This window comes from Dermacentor silvarum, chromosome 5 (genome assembly GCF_013339745.2).
Source record: "Dermacentor silvarum isolate Dsil-2018 chromosome 5, BIME_Dsil_1.4, whole genome shotgun sequence".
In the NCBI taxonomy this organism is placed as follows: Eukaryota; Metazoa; Arthropoda; class Arachnida; order Ixodida; family Ixodidae; genus Dermacentor; species Dermacentor silvarum.
This window is the reverse complement of record NC_051158.1, coordinates 167060599-167083530: the sequence shown is the minus strand read 5'-3', so window position 1 is coordinate 167083530 and position 22932 is coordinate 167060599. Positions and strand designations below refer to the sequence as shown.

At 43.9% G+C, this 22932-nt stretch overlaps 1 protein-coding gene across 2 annotated transcripts in view; it reads left to right on the top strand.

Moving 5' to 3' along the window:
• Positions 1–15714, top strand: part of LOC119453869 (zinc finger protein 454-like) — a 45033-nt gene extending 29319 nt beyond the window's left edge. Inside the window, exons 4-6 of one of the 2 annotated variants that reach the window (XR_007466766.1) lie at positions 3699–3908; positions 14267–15413; positions 15450–15714. Coding sequence is in view for 1 of the 2 variants with exons in the window: in XM_037715917.2 (XP_037571845.1) it covers positions 3699–3908; positions 14267–15009 (953 nt within the window). In the remaining variant the exon portion in view is untranslated. Of the gene's footprint in view, positions 1–3698; positions 3909–14266 lie in introns of both variants that reach the window. The other variant, XM_037715917.2, reaches the window with a different exon arrangement.
• The last annotated feature ends 7218 nt before the right edge of the window (positions 15715–22932 follow it).

Here is a 22932-nt window from a genome sequence, read left to right as displayed (position 1 = left end):
CCGGAGCCACCGATTGCCCGCGCCCGCCACGTGACTCCAGCGCGGTTCGCCATTGGTCCGGTGCTCGCTTCGCGATGGCGTCGTCTGCACCGCTTGTTGCGGTCTCTTCGCGAGCTCTGGGCGGTTTCCGTAATCTCGACTAGTATTAGCGCGGGCGCTACGTGGACATCGCAGTAGCGTGGCCGATCCCGCTTTTTGTAGACGTCTCAGACCCGCGGCTAAGCATTCGGAGCATCGGTGACGCGGATTCGCGACCTCGCTTCGGGCACGGAATCCTCGGTCACGCGGCTAAGCCTTTCGCGCGTAGGCGTCTCCGACTCGGCGATCAAGCACATCGCGCGCGGGCTTCTCGGATCCTTGCCTAAGCATTTTGTGCATCGGCGCCTCTGACTGCGCGACTAAGCACCTCGAGCGTCGACTCCTCGAGCCCGCGGCTACGCTTTTCGCGCGTCGGCACATCGCTCAACGAGTCTCGACTCCTCGGACCCGCGGCTAGGCACTTCGCGCGTCGGCCCTGCGAGCGTCAACTCCTCGAGCCCGCGGCTAGGCATTTCGCGCGTCGGCACCTCGGAAGGCGCGACTAAGCTAATCGAGCGTCGCCTCCTCAAGCCCGCGGCTAGGCATTTCGCACGTCGGCACATCGCTCATCGAGTGTCGACTCGTCGGACCCGCGGCTAGGCACTTCGCGCGTCGGCACCTCGAGCGTCGACTCCTCGAGCCCGCGGCTAGGCGTTTCGCGCGTCGGCACATCGCTCATCGAGTGTCGACACCTTGAGCGTTTATTCCTCGGACCCGCGGCTAGGCATTTCGCGCGTCGGCCCCTCCGACTGCGCGATTACAGAGCGTCTATTATTTGGACCCGCGACCAGGCATTTCGCGCGTCGGCACCTCGTACCCGCGACTTAGCACATCGTGTGCCGACTCTATTATCGTAATGCCACGATATCTCGTAACAATACCTATCTACCACCCCTTCATAAAGAGAACCTCATCATGAGCTCTGCTCACTAGACCACTTGGGCTGGCACAGACACCTGGCTGCAGAAGTGAGGCATCATACAAAAGTACAGGCTGGAAAGCACCTAGCAGCTGCATTGCTGCCTATCTATCAGTGACTCTCCTAACCTCCATGTCAATGGAAGATGATTCAGAAGGCTGCTGAGAGCCTTCATTCAGTAACATGGTCGATTCTACAAAAAAAAAAAAAAAAACAATGCCTCACTGACTGCACTAGAGACTGCTATCAATGAGGCAGTCTGCAGGTACAACGCTAGAACTACTGTATATTTATGCCCACATAGTTCTGCACCTCACTTGGTTTGAAACCCAGGCACCATGCTCTTTGTAGAGCAGCAGTAAAGAATGCCATACAAACTTCAAAAACGCAGAACAAAGGCACAGCAGCCCAGAGGCCACATGATGCGGGAACGGTCCCACATTTGCGACGCAACAGCGGTGCTACCAATGCATTGGGTACTATGGGAGCTTAACAGCCGGGAAGACGCAGCGCCCGGGAACGTAACAGCGGGGTTCTACTGTCGCTTGTTTGAAGCGAAGCATGACATGTGATTATAATAACTGCATGCCGCCAATGTGTCCATCATTTCTGTTTATGGATATACGGAATGACGTGACACGATATCAATTTGTGTGTGTGTGTGTGTCGCATGTACACTCGTTTTTTTGAAATACTTCAGGATGTGAAAAATCAGCTGCTCCAAGCTGCTCCCAAATGCCAAATTGTCTGCTCCAAAGTGCTCCAAAATGAAATTTCTGATGCTCCAAAAATTGCTCCAAATCAGAAGTCCGCAGTAGCATCACTGTATATTTCTTTAATTATTGACAAATGAAAATGGTACTGTACAGTATGCCGGGCGCCAATTGGTTAATGCAAATTGTGTGGGAGAACGGGTGACTGGCAACTATGGCATCTACTCTAGAAATGGTATACGAGAGATGTTGGTAGAGTTCACGGTAAGGAATCCCCTTCGAATGATGAATACCTTCTTCTGGAAGCGCATTAACAGGAAGTGGACCCGGAAAAGCCCTAATGGGGAAACAAGAAATGATATAGATTTCATACTCTGTGCCCACCTTTGCAAAATGCACGATGTAGAAGTGTTAGGTAGGGTAAATGGCAGTGATCATAGGTTAGTGAGATCTAGGATTGTTCTCAATTTGAAAAGAGAAAGACCCATTTAGTTAAGAGGAAACAGGCCAACCTAGACACAGTCAGGGTAAAAGATGAATACGGGCTGATGCTCTCAAACAAATATGCAGGTTTTGAACAGAAATATGAAGATAACATTGAGATAATGAATGAAACCATAACTAGGCTGATTGAAGAAGCAGAAATTGAAGTGGGAGGTAAGGTACAAAGGCAACAGAGAACCTAATAAATAAACAACAAACAGTGGATGTGCTCATACTGCAGGCATTATCAAATCGTGACCGGGAGTTTAGTGATATCATTGAAAACAAAAATGTGCAATAATTGCATTCCACCAGTACTAATAGCCGGGGCAAAAACTTGGAGGGTAACAAAGATGCTTGAGAACAATTTAAGGACCACGGAACGAGCAATAGAACAAAAAAGGTGGTTAAGTGTAACTTGAAGAGACAGGAAGAGAGCGGTGTGGATCTGAGAGCAAACAGGGGTAGTTGACATTAAGAGGAAGAAATGAAGCTGGACAGGCCATGTAAATGCTTAGGTTTGATAACCGGTCGTCTGTTTTTGAGTTACAGAATGGGGGCTAAGGAAAGGAAAGCACAGTCAAGAATGGCAGAAAGTTAGGTGGGATGATGAAATTAAGAAATTTGCAGGCACAACTTGAAATCAGATAGCGCAAGACAGGGGTAATTGCAGATAACTGGGAGAGGCCGCCAAGAGTCATTGAACAGCTGCACATAACGAGTAACCCAACTTGGGCTCAAAGAAGTTTGTTGAAGAGCAGAACATACCCAATGTTATATGCTCAGTGACCCAAGACTAATGGTTGGTTTTGAACCCATTTCCCTCAGCACAGCAGTAGATGCTCTACTCATTTGACCGTAGACTACCCAGTGACCTAAGTTGGCGGGAAAGAGGTTAGGTGCAGACATAGGTACTGACATGCATACATACAGACCTACCGCTAACTGGGTGAGTCCTTAAAGAATGCTATTGCATTAAAAGTGAACTTTAGCGGGAATCTAATGTGTAGGGCAGGTCACCGACAGTCCATCAGAGTTTGGGTACCAATAGAACTGACATGTAATTGTGGACAGCAGACAACTAGGTAGTGTTATGAAACTGAAAATTTGCAAGTGTAGGATGGGATCAGCTGGCACAAGACATAGGGCGATTGGGGATAGTACAGTGGACATTAAATAGACTGATGGCGATAACCTCAGGATCTTGCAATCACTTTTTGTTAGTTAGACTCGAGCAATAGCTTTATAATCTATTTGAGATGAAAAAAAAAGAGTCTGAGAGATGTCCGGCTGTCGTAAACCTTCCACAGGAAAGAGATTGCCTTGCTTTTGAGTATTCGGTGTGGATTGTCCCTCGTAGCCCTTAGGAATACTGAACCGAAAGGCGTATTTTGTGCTCCATGGCTATGCATTGTAAAGTGCCCGTGCATTTATTCTATTGTTGTATTTACCTCTTCTTCTCGATGCTGTAACAGGACTGCATTCTCTCCAATTATTTTCTGCAGGCCTCACAAATGCAATGAGCCTTGGTGAATGCATCACTGTTGCCAAAGTGGCATGCCCCACCCCTTCCAAGGTCATAGGTCAGGTTGAGGTTGGCACGCAGTTCAGCTTGCCTCTAGCTGACAAGTCTGTTGGGTGCTCCTTCAAAGCAGAGAGGGAGTCGAGGAGTGTGCAGACTACAGAGACTGTGGATCAGTCAAGCTCCACCTCAGGTGCGCAGTGGCTGGAACTTCTCTTACTGTACTTTTGCTTGCTTGTGTGAGTTTGTGGTTAATGGCCAAGTCTGCCTAGCTTGATACGACTGGCTCATGTGAGTTTGACATTCTGCTGCCGAGGAAAAATTAGCCTTTGTTTTATAAATTACTAACAAATTAGTCTTTGTATTACTCTGTGCCGTAGATAGAGGGACATGCTTTCATTTCGTCTGCTTGTTCCCACATCATGTAGTTGTCTTGTACAGAAAGCAAAACTATCTGGCATGTTTTCCTTGGTTCCACTGCACAATTGTGCTCTTTGATCAGCTTGCATCTGCTTCAGTGCCTGTGACTATGGCACTGACTTAAACCACTAATCAGCTGTGCTTGTGCAGGCTGTGCAAAATTGTGTGCTGCACAAAACAAGAAAAATACAACAGATCGTGTGCAAGATTGTCACCAGAAGTGCATCACTCAGCAAAAACGAGAGAGAGAGTGAGAAAAAAGGAGGGCAGGACCCGAGCCATATCCATCACGCGATCCTCTCGCTCTGCTAGGAAGAATGCAGGGAAGGAATTTCGCTTGCAGAGGTTAGATGGGAGCGAGCAGAGAGAGTGTCAATGTTTACGGTGACACTTGCTTCCTGAATTCAGGGGTTTGTGGCACTTCAAATATGTCTGTCTCTGCTATTAATGAATTAATTTGAAAAATTCTTGCCATAGAACACTCCTTAGGGGGCATGTAACAACTTCCAGCGTAAAATTTGGCTATGTGGCCCTTTAAGACACAGCAGTGCAGGCAGGCTACTCGTGTGAATTGATGCATTAGAACATGGAATTGCAATAGTACAGTGAAACCCCATTGAAACGTTCCTCGTCGTTCTGTTTTTTCGGCTGCTACAAAGCGTCTTCGTGCACCTGACCTAAATGCCATTGACTTCACGTATTATGTTTCGCTTTGATACATTGCCATTCTGTAATGTCCCCACATCTTATGTTGCATTTTAATGTGGCGGTCACACAAATGTAGCGGTGCAGCCAGCCAGTACTTTGCCACACGCAACTAGCACATCGCAGTAAGTGACCCACGTGTTACAAGTGACCGAAGCTTGCAATAAGCGACCGAAGTTGCACAAGCCAGGTGCTGCACAAGCATATCGAGAGAAAATACACACAAAGCAAAGAATTAAGTGTGAAAAGGTGAAGACCCATCAAAAACCATGCGCACTGGACCAGATCCACCGAGCGTAGGGGCTCATTTATTTTGGGGCCTCCAAGGGTGTTATTTATTTATTTATTTATTTATTTATTTATTTAGTACACACTGCAGACCATAACGCCGCCCTTGCAGGACGGGCTTACAAGAATATATACAAAGATAGAAATGTACAAAAGAAGCATAAAAAAGAAAAAAAAAAGAAATCTACATCTTAAAAACAGTAAACACAGCAAAACTACATCTGTATACTTACACATGCACATAATCAGAAATGCAGTCACAAATCATGCGGTATATATGGTGGAAAAAGGGAATTCCATTTGGGAATGATGCGTGGAAAGATTGAAAACTTATACGTTTCTGTCCTTGCATATAAGGTGATATTGAATTGGGGTGATGGTGCCGTGTAGGTCTTGTGGACAAGAGGGATACATATATTGAAGTGTCAATGGCTGTTGATTAGATGATGTAGAAAATCTAGACTGTATTTCTGTCTTCTTAATTCGAAAGGGAATGTTGTTAGGCGGCATTAATTTCGATGGAGTCAGAACGTTTGTACTAGGAATAAATAAAGCGTACCAACTTTCTTTGGATTCTCTCAAGTTTGTTGATGTTGAGTTTAGCATGCGGGTCCCATGTAATGCAAGCATATTCTAGTTTTAGCCGGATAAAGGTTGAGTAACTGAGTAGCTTAACATTTGAAGGAGAATTTCTAAGTTTATGTTGCAGGAAACCTAATTTGCGGAAGGCAAAAGAACATATGTCGTCAATGTGCAGGTTCCAAGAAAGGTTGTTAGTGAATGTTACGCCAAGGTACTTCCCTGTCAACTGTCAACTTGCTTTAGTAGTATTGATCCCATTTTGTACATGTACTCCAGTGGATTCTTTCTGTGTGTTATGCGAAGGCAAACAGTTATATCTGTGTTGGCAGTCATGCCCCATTCTTCACACCACATATATATATTATTCAAGCTTAAATCAAGTTCTCCCTGATCTTCCACACAAGTAATTGCACGAAATACAACAGCCATCTGTGAACAATCTTATTTGTGTTCCAGGCGTGACAAGAGTAACAATTTCAATAATATATAAAAGAAAGAGCAGTGGCCCCAAGACACTGCCCTGGGGAACGCCTGAGGTAACCGGTAGACAGCCCCAATTGTTCCCATCGACTGAAACATACTGTGCACGGTTTGCCAGATAGTGTGCAGTCCAAGAAGTTATGATATCTGGAAGATTAATGTTCCTTAATTTTATAATGAGTTTTTTTAAAGAATTACCCTATCAAACGCTTTGCTGAAGTTCAAAAAGAGAGTATCAGTTTCACCATTACCATTGGCAAATGTATCAGCTATTGTAACTGATACATTTGCCAAAACTTTAGATGTATCGGATTCTGTAACCACGGCGGCCACATTTCGATGAGGGCGAAATGCGAAAACACCCGTGTAATTATTTTTAGGTGCACAGTAAAGAACCCCAGGTGGTCCGAATTATTCCAGAGTCCCATATTACAGCGTGACTCATAATCAGATTGTGGTTTTTGCACGTAAAACCCCATAATTTAATTTTTAATCAGCTACTAGTTGTGTGACAGTGGAACAGCCTTTTCTGAAGCCATTTTGACAACTTGTTAGTATCGAATTTTCTTCTGGGAATTCATTAATGCGAGTTGCGATAATTTGTTCAAAAACTTTGCAGCATGATGATGTTAATGATATGGGGCAATAATTACCCAGCAATAAGTGATCGCCTTTCTTGAAAACGGGAACAACTCGTGCTGCCTTCTAATATTTAGGCTCTTTTGCACTTAACAATGAAGCTCTAAATAGTACAACTAAAAACTTGGCAACAGTTTCGGCGTAACACCTAAGGAAGATGTTCGGAAGGTTGTCCGGGCCCGGAGATGTCTTGGTTTCTAAATTTAATAGCATAGACACAATGCCATGATAAGAGATGAAATTTGCCTCATGCGGTTGAAACACTAGAATTCAAAGCTCGACCTGAACTTGCGTGGGAAAAAACACTATAAAAATAATGGTTAAAGTGTTGTCCGATTGCATTCGAGTCCTCAACAATGGTTCCATCAACTGAGATTTTAGTAACACGCTTCTTGCTATCACCTAGGTATCCCCAAAACTTAGCTGGCACATTCTTTATAGAGTTGGGCAACGTTGTGTTAAAGTACAAATGTTTTGAGTCATGTACAGCGCACGTCAGTTTGTTTTGTAGTTCAGTGATAACTCTGGTACGTGGATGCTTCTTTCTCATTCGTTTTATTTTTAGCTTTAGTTGAATTCTACTACATGTTATCCAAGGCGTGGTTTTGTTGACTATCTTAGTTTTAGTAGGTACGAATCTGTTAATGCAATGCCTGCACATTTCAATAAAAGTTTTCCACAGTGTGCACACATCCCCATCGCTCTCAGTGAAACCTGCAAGACAAAAGATTCCATGTAGTCAACCACGCTAGCGTCATCCGCTCTGGAGTAATCTTTAAAGGACGTGGTTTCAGCAGTTTTAACAGCAGTAATCTTAGCAATAGGCAAAGAAACAGCAACAAGGTAATGGTCTGATTGACGATCTTCAATTGACACGATGTGCTCAGAAAATGCACAATTTAAAAATGCAACGTCTAATATAGAACATGACAGCCCTTGCACACGGGTGGGTTCATTAACTCTTTGCATACCACGCCCATTGGGCATGTTTCGCTCTCTATCTATGGTTTGAAACGCCGCTTTCGAGACCTTCCGTGCCGCTCATGGACACACTGCGCCATCAGACGAGAAAGAGGAGAAACTATATTTTTGTTTTCTAAGCATTTCACTTTTTTCCCGCAAAGTGGTGATTTTTAAACGCACTCCGAAGTTTCACGATCGTCAAAGCAGTACGCAAAAATGTCTGGCTCTGGAAAGGGTGTACACGCTTCGGAAGATCGCAAATATCGCGATTCCGCTGCCTCTGTGGCGGATACATTGAATCGATACATTGAATAGCAGCGAGTTGGAGGATGGTGACTTTTCGTTGGACTTTGAGTCTGGAAGTGACGATGACGCAAACCAGCTTGGAACATCGGCTCCCGCAGCCTGGCACGCCCAACAGTAGTGCTTGCAGTTAAATTTTTGTAGCAAAATAATTGTTTTTCTTAGTAGATACAAGCGTGTCTTTACAAACCTTGTTAAATTTTATCGCATAATCTTTATTTTAACAATTTATATCTTTTTTATGACACATCTGAATAATAACACTTTTGTGTGTGAAAAGTGCATTCATTTTTGTTTCTGTTTATGTGTCACATTAAATGTTGAATGCAGTAGTTCCTTCAGAAAAAAAAAAAACATCTGCCGTAACATACAAAAAACACCTATGTTCCCCATGGTAGGGAAAGAGTTCACCACTTGCGTCAGATCATGTGTTAGTATAATGTCAAAAATAATGTTAGTGTTTACATCTGCCTTTTTGTTTGCCTGGAAGAGATCCCAATTGATACCAGGCAGGTTCGAATCACCGATCAAAAAATTTTTTTCATTTTTATAAACAGTCGTGTTCTTATAGTCTAAGCAAGTAATCTGGTGTAGCGTCAGGCAGACTGTAACACGTGTACGGCACAAAGCAATGGCCCCAACACGATAAACTGACGCATAAGCACTCCAGGTCAGGAATGACGTCGATAAGCATTGCTTCTACCTTTTCTTTCACTAGAATGGCCACACCCTCGCTTCTGTGCATTCGGTCATTACGAAACACTGTGTAATGGGGAGGAAAGACTAGCTCATTTGTTATCTCATTGCGCAGCCATGTTTCCATTATGAATGCAAGGTGTGGGTTGTGCTGTAGCAACTGGATTTCTAGGAAATCTGTCTTGTTTACCACACTGCGAGCATTGAAATTGATGATATGCAACTGCTTTTCTTTTGGTGAAGTTATATTGCCAAGGCATACAGGGCCGAATGTTTCTTAAGGTAAAAGCTCTGAAGTAGTGCTTTGTACCTTGGCAATTCTCGCGCCTATTTCTGCGCTTGCGCCAGACGACGTGTCATTTGGCGGCCTGGTCTTCCTGCATTGTTCTTTTTTAAGAGGAACTTTATCGTTCTTTCGTTGTTACAAACATAAGCCACTTTATTGATGTATAATTTATCGAAAGATAAAGGAAACTATGTCGCACTTCTGACGGTTCACCTTTGCACTTGCCGACAGTGTCCTTCTAATTCGCGAACTTTCCGGGAATAGTCCTCGCTTATACAAGAGCCCTTCATCTTGTGACATACTGTCATATGCAGGGTCATTTGCATTGCATAATTGCCACTTCTCTTTATTCAGCTTTGCCACAATAGAGCTGTGCTATGCGATGACGCATGCGCAAAGCATTGCAGTGAAGCATATCAAAGTTGAAAGTGGCCACTTTCATGGAACATTGTATGTCCCTCCCTTAGTTATACACACCTGCACACTCTGTCCCCGATCAAGGTACGAGCTCCAAGATGTCTAGTAACTGTACTGACAGCCATTCAGAGCTGTTTCTGACATTGCTGTGGCTATTTGCAGCCTTCCTCACGGTTAAGTTTTCCTGGTTGTTACGGTGTTTTTTGCGGTCTCTCGAAAAACGTATCTCTTTATTACAACAAAGTAAAAAGCTTGCCATTTCAGTATACCTGATAGAGGTGACAGAACTGGAACTACAGTTCTGAATGTGTCTGCAGTAAGTTGCGGGGCATTCTAGTGCGTACCTGCCAACTTGTGAACATTGAAATGCATAAAAATGCTGAGGTCGTGACAAGGTGACAACCAATATTTCTGGTAGCCATTTTTTCTTTTTCACAACGGAAAGCTTACTGCTCGGAGTGTCGAATACTGCCGTGGAGACACGGAAAATGTCGTGCATTTTTTATCAGAGTTCTCCTATCTGAAGTTGCAATTGTGTTCTCGATCCCTATGTTGGAAACATTAAGAAGTGAGTGTGATAGCAATCGTACAGGGGCTTTTGTGAGAAGCATACGATGAATGTGGCCCTAGCCATAGCAAATTAATATTTTTTTCATTAAGGTGACGTTCGTGTGGTTCATGGTTCCCAAACTGCCTCGTTACTTCTGTAATAACCGTTACATCCTGTTGGTGTTTTCTGTCCAACTGCTTTGGCCATGTACAAGTGAAGCCAAGCTTTCTTTTTTCTTTTTGGCGATGCCAAACTTTTGAACTTGAACGTTGAACAGCACTCGTAACAGTGAACTGCACTTTTACGTGATGTGCAGTTCAGCATGTTGTCGTTCAGAAGGGCATCGTCTCTTGAAGATCTGAGCGAGCTCAAGAAAATGACTTTACCTTGAGTGTGCTATCAGAACTGAGATTCATGCAAACTAGCATGTGAAGCATCGTAATGTGTGTTGCCATGAAATTAGAGCCGCCATGGTTCTGCAGTTTTACTTGCTGCGTAAATAGCGATGCTTGTAAGTGGGACCTTTCCTTAAATTGTCATACACTTTGAATAAAGCGCAATAAAAAAAGTGATTTTGAACAATAGGTATTGAGCACTATCTATACTAATCTGTGGTCGTCACCTGGTAATAATCCAGCCTAGTACCACAGGGCCACCACAAAGCAAACCGTTTTTTGCGACTTTCTTTACCAATTTAAAATTGGGATTCTTACCTAAACTGCAAACTGCATGTGCAATTTTATGGTATTATCATTTCCTCCAAAAGTAGGACACTTGCTGGGCAGTTTTCGGTCGCTTTGAGTGTTCCCTGAGCAAACGCCTTTTATGGGATACATACAACTTTCTTAATAATTCACCTTTAGACTTACAAGCAATACCTGATCTTGAGATCAGAGTGACTTTCCAGTGACCATTGTTGAGGACTTCACTAGCACCAGGAACTTCTCCAAATAATCTTGCTCGAGGCAAGTACCCTGCTAATATATGGCCATTAGTGCTGTCACAAAACGGCAACATGGATACTGTCACAATCGCCCTTTTATGTGCATTTCTTGTCATCCGGTACTGCCTCTTTTTTCAGCGCCCTTAAAGGTTTTCTTGAACTGAACTATTTTTCGTAAAACGTGACACAACGTTCGTAACGATTCAGAAGAATTTGCAGGTATGCAGGGAGTACAGTAATGCAGTGATTTGGGCTTGTTGGTACGACATTGTGAGGCTTATAGCATGTGAAAAGACAAGGACGAAGGAAGAGGTGACACACACAGGCGCTATCTTGCAACAGTATTTATTTCGAGAAGAGGACCCACACATATATACAATTTTTTTGTATGCATCATCATACATGCGCCGTTTACAAAAATACCTTACAGACCATTACGCAGGTGAGCTAACTCTTTGCGGGAAAGGGCAATAGATGGTTGTGAAATACAGTTATCCCCGAGCCTATCAATCATTTCTGCTTCAATAATTTCGTGAGTTAATCTTCCTCGTGCTCTTCCCACGATGGAGCAGTCTCTGTATGCTGGAGCACACGTCGAGCGGTTACCTTCATCCGCCCCGGCATCAGCCCACTTGCAATGCCTGCAGTGAGCGTCAAGGAACCCACCCCGCTTTTCTGCTACAGTATACCGGTGTTCCTTTAAACGCTCGTTGAGGCACCTTCTGCTTTGTCCCACGTAATTTTTTCCACACTTTAAAGGAAGGTTGTACACAATTGCTTCCGCACATTCAACATATGGGTCCTGGTGTTTCTTTTTGCACATGCGCTTCTCAGACAGGCCTGGTCTGGTTAGTCTGCACAGACATTGCAATTTTGTCGAAGCAGAAAACACAACCCTAACAAGCAAAGACATGCTTGTCAAGCGCGTTATGTAAGTCATGCCCTGAGCTGATGGCCGACAGCTTCAATGATCAGATCCTCTGCCTTCGTTTGGCAGGTTATCCCACACATGTCCTTATTAGCGTTGCTGAGGGTCTGCTCAAGTCGAAGTTATCAAAAAATTCTTCCAGCCTGCCTTGTGTAGATAAGAATAACGTAGCTGTCATCCCGTATATCCACAGCCTATCACACCGTTAGAAAATAGGTCAACGTGCGATTGTTAGGGTTGTGCTTTCTGCTTCGACAAAATTGCAATGTCTGTGCAGACTAACCAGACCAGGCCTGTCTGAGAAGCGCATGTGCAAAAAGAAACACCAGGACCCGTTTGTTGAATGTGCGGAAGCAATTGTGTACAACCTTCCTTTAAAGTGTGGAAAAAATTACGTGGGACAAAGCAGAAGGTGCCTCAACGAGCGTTTAAAGGAACACCGGTATGCTGTAGCAGAAAAGCGGGGTGGGTTCCTTGACGCTCACTGCAGGCATTGCAAGTGGGCTGATGCCGGGGCGGATGAAGGTAACTGCTCGATGTGTGCTCCAGCATACAGAGACTGCTCCATTGTGGGAAGAGCACGAGGAAGATTAACTCGCGAAATTATCGAAGCAGAAATGATTGATAGGCTCGGAGATAACTGTATTTCACAACCATCTATTGCCCTTTCCCACAAAGAGTTAGCTTACCTGCGTAATGGTGTGTAAGATATTTTTGTAAACGGCGCATGTATGATGATGTATGCGAAAAAAGTTGTATATATGTGTGGGTCCTTTTCTCGAAATAAATATTGTTGCAAGTTATCGCCTGTGTGTGTCACCTCTTCCTTCGTCATATTGTTGCAAGTTATCGCCTGTGTGTGTCACCTCTTCCTTCGTCCTTGTCTTTTCACATGCTATAAGCCTCACAATTGCAAGTGCTCATCACTCCACTATGCTTTGCAAGAACCAAGCACTAGGTGGACCCAAATGTAACCAGAAACTAACATTTTTCACACTTTCGAGCCTTGTTTGCATCCTTCTGTTTAAGTAATGTTAGGCTACTGTTACTTGCTAGTGTGTTAATTTGCATTGTGCTTTGCAGAGGAAGAGGTTTGTTTCGACCATTGCTTGTCAGTTTCAGCAATCATTAACCACAATTTTGTGATAGCAGAGCACAAGGAGCAGAGTGCATGTCAGATTGTTTCACTTTGAGCAAAACCGCAACTGAAGACGTCATACTTTGTTAAGCCTATAAGGACGACACTGCCTAACGCCCAGGTCGCCAAGTACTTTTCTCGGATGAAGAATGCTGAGATGCCACTCAAAAAGAGGCTACCGATTTTTGTGTATAACACGCATCCAAAAAACAAAAAATTTAGCAGTAAAGTTGGGATGCGGATTACAGGAATTTCTACTTGAGTTGTGGGGTCGTCACGACAGTGCAGCGCGTGCTCCAACTTTTGTTATTTCCTTGGGAACCCCACCCTCCTTCCACCCCTGTGTGTTGAAGTTCCCTTCTCCCCACCTTCATGGTTTGTCATTCACCTCCTCATTACGGGTCACCGTTTGCGTTTCGCAGTTAGCGAATAATGCACATGGTGCCGGCAAAGTACAACTTAGGTCACGATGAGCTGCACTCAACAACCCAGCAGCATCACAGAGAAGTGAGATTAGAGCCACTGGCGAAAGGTACGACATGAATGAGTTATTTATTCCCGAATGAAGACTGGTTTTGTAAATGTTTCAGTGTTGTATGCAGTTATTTTCGTGGCTTATATACGTCTATCTTCTTTCTTTCGGTGCTGTTCTGAAAGGGGATGCGGGCTGTATGTGTTGGCAGGTTATGCGCTGAAAAATGCGGTATCTGCTTGCTGCCTTTTTACCATCTCAAAGCATGAAAAAGTTGGCAAAGTTCGCCATGTGATCTACAAGGAGAAACCCACTGATGAAGTCATATTATATAAGCTAAGTTTGTCATCTCATATAAGAAAAGCGCCAAATATAGCCACCAAACCTCGAGTGCTCGTTCAGAATCTGACAGCAAGCTGGGTCGAAGCTTTTTGACACAGTTTTATAAGGGTTGCTGAAGTCTGTGAATATCTTCACACTCCACATTCTCTCGCTTTGTGATACTTTACCTATTTGAAAAATTATTTTTTGGTGAAAATATGGGTGGAATTCACAAACAGGGTCATAAAGCATTCAAATATAGAAATATTGAGCAAATCAAAAGGAACCACTAGGCGTCCACTAGGCAATCACCCTCCAGACCTCCCAAGTAAGAAAAAGAAAAGAACGCTAATTTACTTCAGTATCAGTGTTCTTTTTTCGCGTTTCATAATAAATGCTACTTTTGTTTTATTTGTGCAGTATCGAGGCCTTCTATTTCTCCATCAACAGCCAGCGATGACAACTCACAGCAGGGATGCCTCCACCAATGTCGTCTCTGTGATTATGAGACTGATAAACTGGTTCGTCTGGAAGAACACGGCAGAGTCCATACTGGCGAGCGTCTGTTTAAATGCGATGTGTGCCTTCAGAGCTTTTCAAGAAAGAACACCCTAAACAGGCACCTGTTCCTCCATACTGGCAAGCGTCCATTTGTGTGCCATGTGTGCTCTCAGTGCTTCTCGCTAAAGACCTACCTGAACGACCACCTTCGCACCCATACAGGTGAGAAGCCATTTCAGTGCCCTTTATGCCTTCAGAAATTCTCACAAAAGCCCAAACTGCAAGAACACCTGCGCACCCACACAGGCGAGAAGCCATTTCAATGTCCTTCATGCCCTCGGAGCTTCTCGCTGAAGGGTGCCATGAAGAGACACCTGCGCACCCACACAGGCGAGAAGCCATATCAGTGCCCCACATGCCTTCAGAGATTCTCACAAAAGTATGCGCTTACAGAACACCTGCGCACCCACACAGGCGAGAAGCCATTTAAATGCCCTTCATGTCCCCTGAGCTTCTCGTTGAAGGGCGGCGTGACGAAACACCTGCGCAGCATTCACACAGATGACCGACCATACTGTTGCACTGTCTGCTCCAAGTCCTTTGCGCGGTCTGATGGCTTGATCAGACATAAGAGAACACTGCACCATGATACTGTGGAGTAGGTTAACAGCCTTGTTGAAACAGAGTTTGAATTAGGAATCTACAGACGTGTAGCATGCTGCATGCTGTTCTGCTGCATCAGGTAGCACAAGTGTCTCCATATGCTCTTAAAGGGGCCCTGGAACACTTTTTTTGGGTCACCATATTTGCTCTAAATCTATTCTCAGCATGTCATAAAACAAAGAGCAAAAGAAGTGAAAACTGACCCACACAAAGCCATGTTGTTGCTCAGATAGAAATTCAAGATACATTAAACCTCAATATAACGAAGCCAGTAAAATCAGCAATTTGCTTTGTTATATTTAAATTTTTTTATATTGTGACTTCAGTATTTGAACAGTATTCAATATGTATTTCAATTCGATTCCTTTGTTGCATTGTTTGACAATCTCAATTATTACTGTTCGTACGCCTCTGCAAAATATGTATGTTCATATTGTAGCGCTTATAATTACACAACAAATGTCTGAATGATCTTTTTAAATTCTTCATGTGAACTTGCTCTGTTAGGCTAATTCATGTACTTGTCGCCTCTAGGTCCTGGTATATGTGGTTCATCCTACAGACTTTTTTGATCTTATTCTATCTGCACCTTTTTTTTTTTTTTGCAGATAAGTACTTGTTTAAAGTAATTGATTGTTTAATACGGTTGCTTGCCACTGTCTGTTTCATCAGACCACCAAATAAATGCTTGTGTTTAACAAGTATTCGTTGTCTGTTTTGGTATTTAATAGCAAAACAGCAGCATCCAATGTAGTGATATTAGCATTGTGCAAGATAAGTTGAGTGATGGCAGTTAGAAGTTCATTATTAGCACAGAAGGCACTTGTCATAACAGATATGCATGAGCAATTTAAGTCTCCAGTCAAATGTCGTCCCCCATTCCTAATTCGTTCCTAAATTTTAAATGCTAAGCATTTCTTAGCGAGCATTTGCTACTTTGACAGTATCTTTCTATCTATCTAGCCGCCTACGTCTTTGTGCTCTCATGGTCGTTTCGTTAACTTGGTACGTACCAAAATTGGCGTACTATGACAAGAGTATATGACGAACATAAATGATAAGTCATGACATGCGTGTCATGTAGGTCATGAAACGGCCGCCTACGTCTAGATGCTCTCATGGTCGTTTCGTTAACTTGGTAGGTACCAAAATTGGCATACTATGACAGGAGTGTATGATGAACATAAGTGATAGGTCATGACACAAATGTCATGACATGCGTGTCCTATAGGTCATGACAATGACCCAGCGAAAACGATTAACACTCAAAAACCAATGGAATGGGTTCGGACTTGGGCACGAAGTGTATGAAGCACTAAAGGATGATGGTACAAGTCATAGTCATGTGCATGAATCAGCAAAAATGACTTGACTCAGTGAAAAAACATCAATACTCAAAAACCACTGAAATGGGTTCGGACGTAGGTACTAAGTGAAGGAAACTCTACGGGACCGTGGTAGAAGTCATAGTCATGGGCTAACTCAGCATAAATGACAGTGACTTAGGAAAAAAGATTAACACTCAAAAACCACTGAGACAGGCTCGGACCTGGGTACTAAGTGAAGGAAACACTAAAGGATGCTGATAGAAGTCAGTCATGAGCATGACTAAGCAAAAATCACAAGGACTCAGCGAAGAAAATTAACACTAAAAAAACACTGCAATGGGTTCGGACGTGGGCACTAAGTGAAGGAAACACTAAAGGATTGTGGTAGAATTCATAGTCATGACCATGACTCAGCAAAAATGAGGATGACTCAGCGAAAAAAGATTAACACTCAAAAACCAATAGAATGGGTTCGGATGTGGTACTAAGTGTTGATGGTCAAAGTCATAATCATGAGCATGACGAAGGCTTTCGCCTTAAGATCTATTCGCTGTAGCTAAAGGGACTCCTGAGGACTCCTGACATGAATGTCATTACGTGCGTGTTATGTAGGTCATGAAAGAGCTGCCTACGTCTTGGTGCTCTCATGGCTGTTTCGTTAACATGGTAGGCTCCCTGCACACTGCTTCGCATAACATCGATTCCCACAGGGCGTGGGCTTTTATATCAACTAATGTATCTGCATTTCTGTAAGCACTAGTGTGACAGATATCTGTAGAAATATTTGAATCAAGCACGCAATAACACCTGTACTGTGTAAAACATTATAGGCTCCGTACAGTCGAGTTTGCGGCTGCTCTGGCGCCATCTGGCGCAGCGACGCAACAGTGTTGGGAAGTGGGCGCCGCAGCTCGGCCGGCTCGATGAGTATTCTTTCCCGCGTGCTACATTTCGTCTCGGCCACGGTTGAAGCCGTTTTGCTTTGTTCACCAGCCTCCTTATTTTTTTATACGTCTTGCAACGGTGCAATGGCATGCGCTTCATCAGCAAGCTTCGGAGGTGAAAAAAAAGGCAAGTGGAACCGGCGATACTGCTGCGTAAAGGGCTGTCACAACCACGAAGGCCAGCCCGGGATAAAGTTGTACAGGTTTCCTGGCAAGTATTATGAGATCGAACGGCGAAAGAAATGGATCGCAGCTGTGAGGAGAGTAAAGTAAGTCTAAAGTAAGTCAGCTTCTTTGATATTTGTGAGAAGGTTTTGTTCTGTAAAGCGTGCTACACATGCGCGTTTCAGAGCTCGTTGTGCGACGCCAGCTGCCATGGCCAGCTGCTGAACATTTAAAAGAAATTTGTCGCGACTTGCCTGATTTGACGACTGCTTGCCGTTGTCTTTGCATTCGGTATGATCAACATAGCACTGGCATGTGCGATGAGCAATATTTTATGCCAAGGAAGCCTATTTTGTTCTGGCGAGACCTAATTCGACTATCCTCGTTTCGGCCGCTGGCGCTTGAGAGGCGCGGTTTCACATGGAGCGATTTTTCTTGTGATATACATTTGCGATGTATCATTGTAAAAGCAAAGTGCGTATGCAAGGAAAGAAATTCGCAAGCGAAATCGTATCTTGTGAAAGGGGCCTAATTGCCCTCGATCATTGTACATGATGAAAAACGAACATTCGCGTCATGTAAATTAAGATCGCCTTGTTAATAAATCTCGTTTATCAGCGCAGTAGGTGGCTCCGACTGGGTCCCAAACGAGTCAACGAGGATAGCATGGTCACCGCCACACGATCCAACAATCCGAATCGTTTAGATCACTCGACATGACTGTGCTGACGACAGCCTACGAGTGAGCGTTAAAAAAAAAATTATGGCGTTTTACGTGCCAAAACCAGTTCTGATTATGAGGCACGCCGTAGTGGGGGACTCCGGAAATTTGGACCACCTGGGGTTCCTTAACGTGCACCTAAATCTAAGTACACGGGTGTTTTCGCATTTCGCCCCCATCGAAATGCAGCCGCCGTGGCCGAGATTCGATCCCGCGACCTCGTGCTCAGCAGCCCAACACCATAGCCACTGAGCAACCACGGCGGGTTACGAGTGAGCGTGTAGCTGCACGCGGTCCAGATCGAGCTGTATGACAACCTAAAGTAACAGTGTGACAGGGGCATCAAATGATAGGCCGCGGCGTACAACGCGCCGGAGCGAAATGAGGCATGCATTGCCAACAGTGAGGCGTCGATTAAAAATCGGTCAACTACAACGTTTTCAGGGTGCCAGTTTAGTGACGTCAATTTTAATATAACAGTAAGCTTTACTCACGTGAAGGATGACGTCGTATACTTGCTTTCCCTGTTGCGAACGGCACTTCGCGTGAACGTCCACGCCGTCCACTTCTTTCACACAAGCAACATGCGAAGCAGCGTAGAGCTTGTCTCCGCTGGTTAACGCTGCACCGTGAAAGTTTTCGTCTATTCCTTTAATAGGCCTGAACCCCGCAAAAACTATTTGTGACATCACAGAGGGCCGCGCTTGTACTTTCACGTACACACACGCACAAAAAAAGAAGGCGGATCGCGGATATACGTGCGGCTTTCGGAGGCGTGTATACGTAGTTCCGAAATCTCGCCGTCTTCCCTCCTTCCCAGTTTCGCGCCGCCCGCCACATGCGACGCTGAGCATCGCGCCACCGCTGCTGCGCACCAGCGCCGCCTGTTCACTGTACGGAGCCTATAGCACAGAAGGCAAGAAATTGGGACAATCCTGTTTTTCAAAGTTTGTAAAGATTCTTTCTGAATTGCAATTGTGCTAGTCTCTCATATCTAGGGTCAACAGCAAAATTATTACAGATAAATGCAAGAATTGACAGTTTTGATTAAGGGTGCGCAAATATTTGAAGCTTTCGAATAGGCACTTCGTAAATATAAATATTTTTGTAATAGCCTTCCAATACTTGAAACAGTGCTTGTACAATAAACTTCAAGTTGAAGCAAAAGTACAATCAATTTCATGCCCGTGGGCCAGGCGCGTAGCCAGGGGGGGGGGCTGATGGGGCTTCAGCCCCTCCTATGTCCAAATGGCATAAGCAGCGTATATGGTGCTTGTTCTAAAAGCTGGGCTAAATATGTATTCCAAGCTGTCCGATTATGAATTCAGTCAGGATTAGTATGTTTTGCTCTTTGTTCTTTATTCGGCAAATATTTTGAAGCAGTGGCTTGTCAGTTTCTGACTCAGTGAAGTTCCTCGGTGTGGCCACTATCTGATTATTTTCTGCCTAATCACTCGCGGGTGTGCTCAGTTCCGAATCCGATAGATTTGTTCTTGCTGCGCACAAGGCTTGAAACGTAGCTGTTTTGTACATTGTAATACCTTGTAGCAAATATATATTACAGCTAGTAACTTGCTTACTCTTGTGGACCATCACGAAACATTCAGCTTCGACCATTGGTGCGCCATAGGTGTAGTCCGTCATTTATTGTGTGTATACAGTGCGCATATATTCAAGTGTGAGTCCATTCACTTATTCTTGATACGTCGGCGATAGAGTGGGCGTAAGTTTTCCTGCCATTTGGACAGATGTGTATAGATAACGTGCGCGAAACTTATTATGACAGGAAGCGGCGCTACTCCCTTTGTGATTGTTTAACGAGTGGAACTCATTCTTGCCGACGTTCTGGGAATGAAGCCCTTTCTTTGAAGGTTAGGGATACAAGGCTGGCGGATGAGCAAATTTCTGTATCCTCGAGGAAAGCCGTACATCACGAAGTGCCGGTGACACTTTCGGACAGTTGCAGCAGCGGTCCGCGAACTTGGACACAAAGATTAATTCTATTCGTTAACATGCCAGTCACTATTTTTGCAGCCAACTACTGTACACGTCTTCAATCCACATTATTCAATCTAGCATGATTGGAGCACAGTGTGTTAGCGAAAACTCAGTTGCATTTCCGACAGCTGATCGCACAGAAGCAAGGTGGAAGCGGTAATGGTTTCGTACTCGTGCGCGGTCGCTGAGGAGAGGTATTGCGCACCGCCGTGAGCGCCATCTCGTTTCTCTAAAACAAACTGCTCCGCGAAAAGGGTAAATAGTTCTAAAGTTCATGTGATGTTTATATTACTTATTAATTAGAAAAAAAAAACGCAGAAGCATTGATATCAGTTATTTCTGCCACAATTTTTGGGGCATACGAATTTCTTCTTTTATGACAACATACATATTTTAATGGACAGTGCATAGCGCTCAATAATTCGTTTGTAGCATCTAATATACAATGGAATTGGCAATGCAGTTATTATTCATGCATTTGATCCCTCGACAAATTCTATAAGGAGGAGGCCGCGCTGCAACCTGAGCCCCCCCCGAACAAAATTTCTGGCTACGCCACTGCCGTGGGCATAGTATAGGCATAAAATATGAGAACATGCGTCATGGAGGAGGCTGTATACGTTGCTCAGGGAGCTAGACTTTGCTGGCTATACAGTGATCATTTGATCAGTTTTGAGCCCTGGGTTTGCGAGCAAACTCCTCATTTGTTCATGCTCCATTTGTGCTTTTAGTAAACAGTGGTTCATAAGGTGCTACATAATGACCGGATGTGCACATTGTTTTATACATATTTTGGTAATTGCTGTTCATTTTTCTAAAACTATTCAAAACGTATTCTACATTTGACTTGATTCACTTCTGGCACTATTTGATTCACGTCAATCTGAAAAATGACTTTTGTTCACCCCTAGTTTTGATCTACACTGGGCAACAATGTACCTGCATTCAAAAATAAACATGTGAGACATCTTTGCTTCTTGGCAAGTTCCACACCTAAAGATTACCTCCACATCCACTCAGTCGTTCTGGTGCCACTTGCACCTTCAGACTTCTTGACGTTACAGCCACGTGAAGAGGCACCGGCACCAACACAAGAGCAAGTGACCATTTCAGAGCACGTCCTTCTTTCGAAGCTTCTTTGTAACTTATGAACTCAAGGAACATGTGGGTGTCTATGTATTGAGTAAAAGCTGAACTGAGAATATGCATATGTGTGCAGTATGCTGCATGGCATTCTGTTTCACAAGTGTTACCGTATGCTCGGATATGTTCAGCTGTCGAGGTAATTCACACAGTGAAACATTGTTACTACAAACACCACATTAACAAACTTTTTGGAGTAACAAACTTTTCATATATCCCCTGCTGGCTTCTTATGGCTTCAATGTAAAAATATTTCAGTACTACGAACTTGGGAATACCGAACTTTTGAGAATAATGATTGTTATTCAGTTTCCGTGTCATAATAATGCCTCAGTACTACGAATTAATATTTCGAAATCTGGGGATTCTTAGATTTCCGTGTACCCTTCACGGCAGCCGAAACAGTAGGCTAGCAGATGACAAGGCGCAAAAAAGGGATGCCGCGGCTCAAGGGTTTAGAAAACCTAAGACTGTGCCCCCCCTCAAAAAAAAAGAAAGAAAAAAAAAAGCCAGGAGACAATTTTTGTGGAGACAACGACGGCATCAGGTTTTGTGAGTGCATGGTCCGCCCAGGTAAGTGTCGCCTAGCAATGGAATGGCGTCTGTTTCTCTTTTTGCCCGTTCTTCATGCGTACACCGCTTTCTTTAGTGCTTCTTTCTACGGCCATACTAGCTATGCACGCAGAGGAATGTAACTTGCATACTCGTGGGGATGCCACATGGTCGCACTTTCTAGACGGTGTCATTTACGTGCGCTTGTGCTTTGGAATAGTTCAGGTGTCCGCCTCGAGTGAGACAGTTACGGTGCTTATGGCAAGGAATGTGAAAAACAAACAAGAAACATTGCGCTTTGGAGGCAACATAGCTTCCTTTTTGTCAATAGTTTTCTCAATGTTACCTTCTGCTTTGCATACGCCACTCTTAATACATGTGCTTCGATGGAGCCTGGTGGCGGAATCTATGGAAAATAGAAACAGCGCGGGCCGAGAGTCAACAGCAGCGTTTTGGAGGATAACTCAAATGGTGACAATTTATGAACTGATGGGTTGATGGGCGGAATGGTTAGTTTTGGAGCTTTCATTATAATAACCTTTCATAATAATAAACAATTTACCGCAGTCCCCTGAGGTTCGTTATATCGTGATTTCACTCTAGCATGTTCCAAGATAGTCTGACAAGTTGTTTTATTGTGTTTTCAAAATGTAACAAAACAGTTTGAGAACACCGATATGACATGACACATGATACTGGGAACACCACGTACCAGTGCCTCGAGCAGCCAGTCGCGTGTGTTCGAGGGCATCTTTCACGCTCGGAAAAACTATTATGTAGCATGTATTGAGCAACAGAAAGCTGTATCGGGAATTTTCCATGTTGCTCTACAATTTTATCATTGACACTTTTAATCTAATTATAATATTTGAGAAGTTAAAAATTAATTAAGACTGATAATGTGATTAGGCAGATTGCAAAAAATAGTTTGGGTATCTCCAAGCGACGGCAAATGACATTAGCTTGGTTCTGTCCAGCTACGTCACGTTTGGATATTTTAAAATCTTGATGCATGATAGTTCGCACACCCTATATATAAATCAAAAGAAGTTAAAGTGCAAGTAGAAAAGC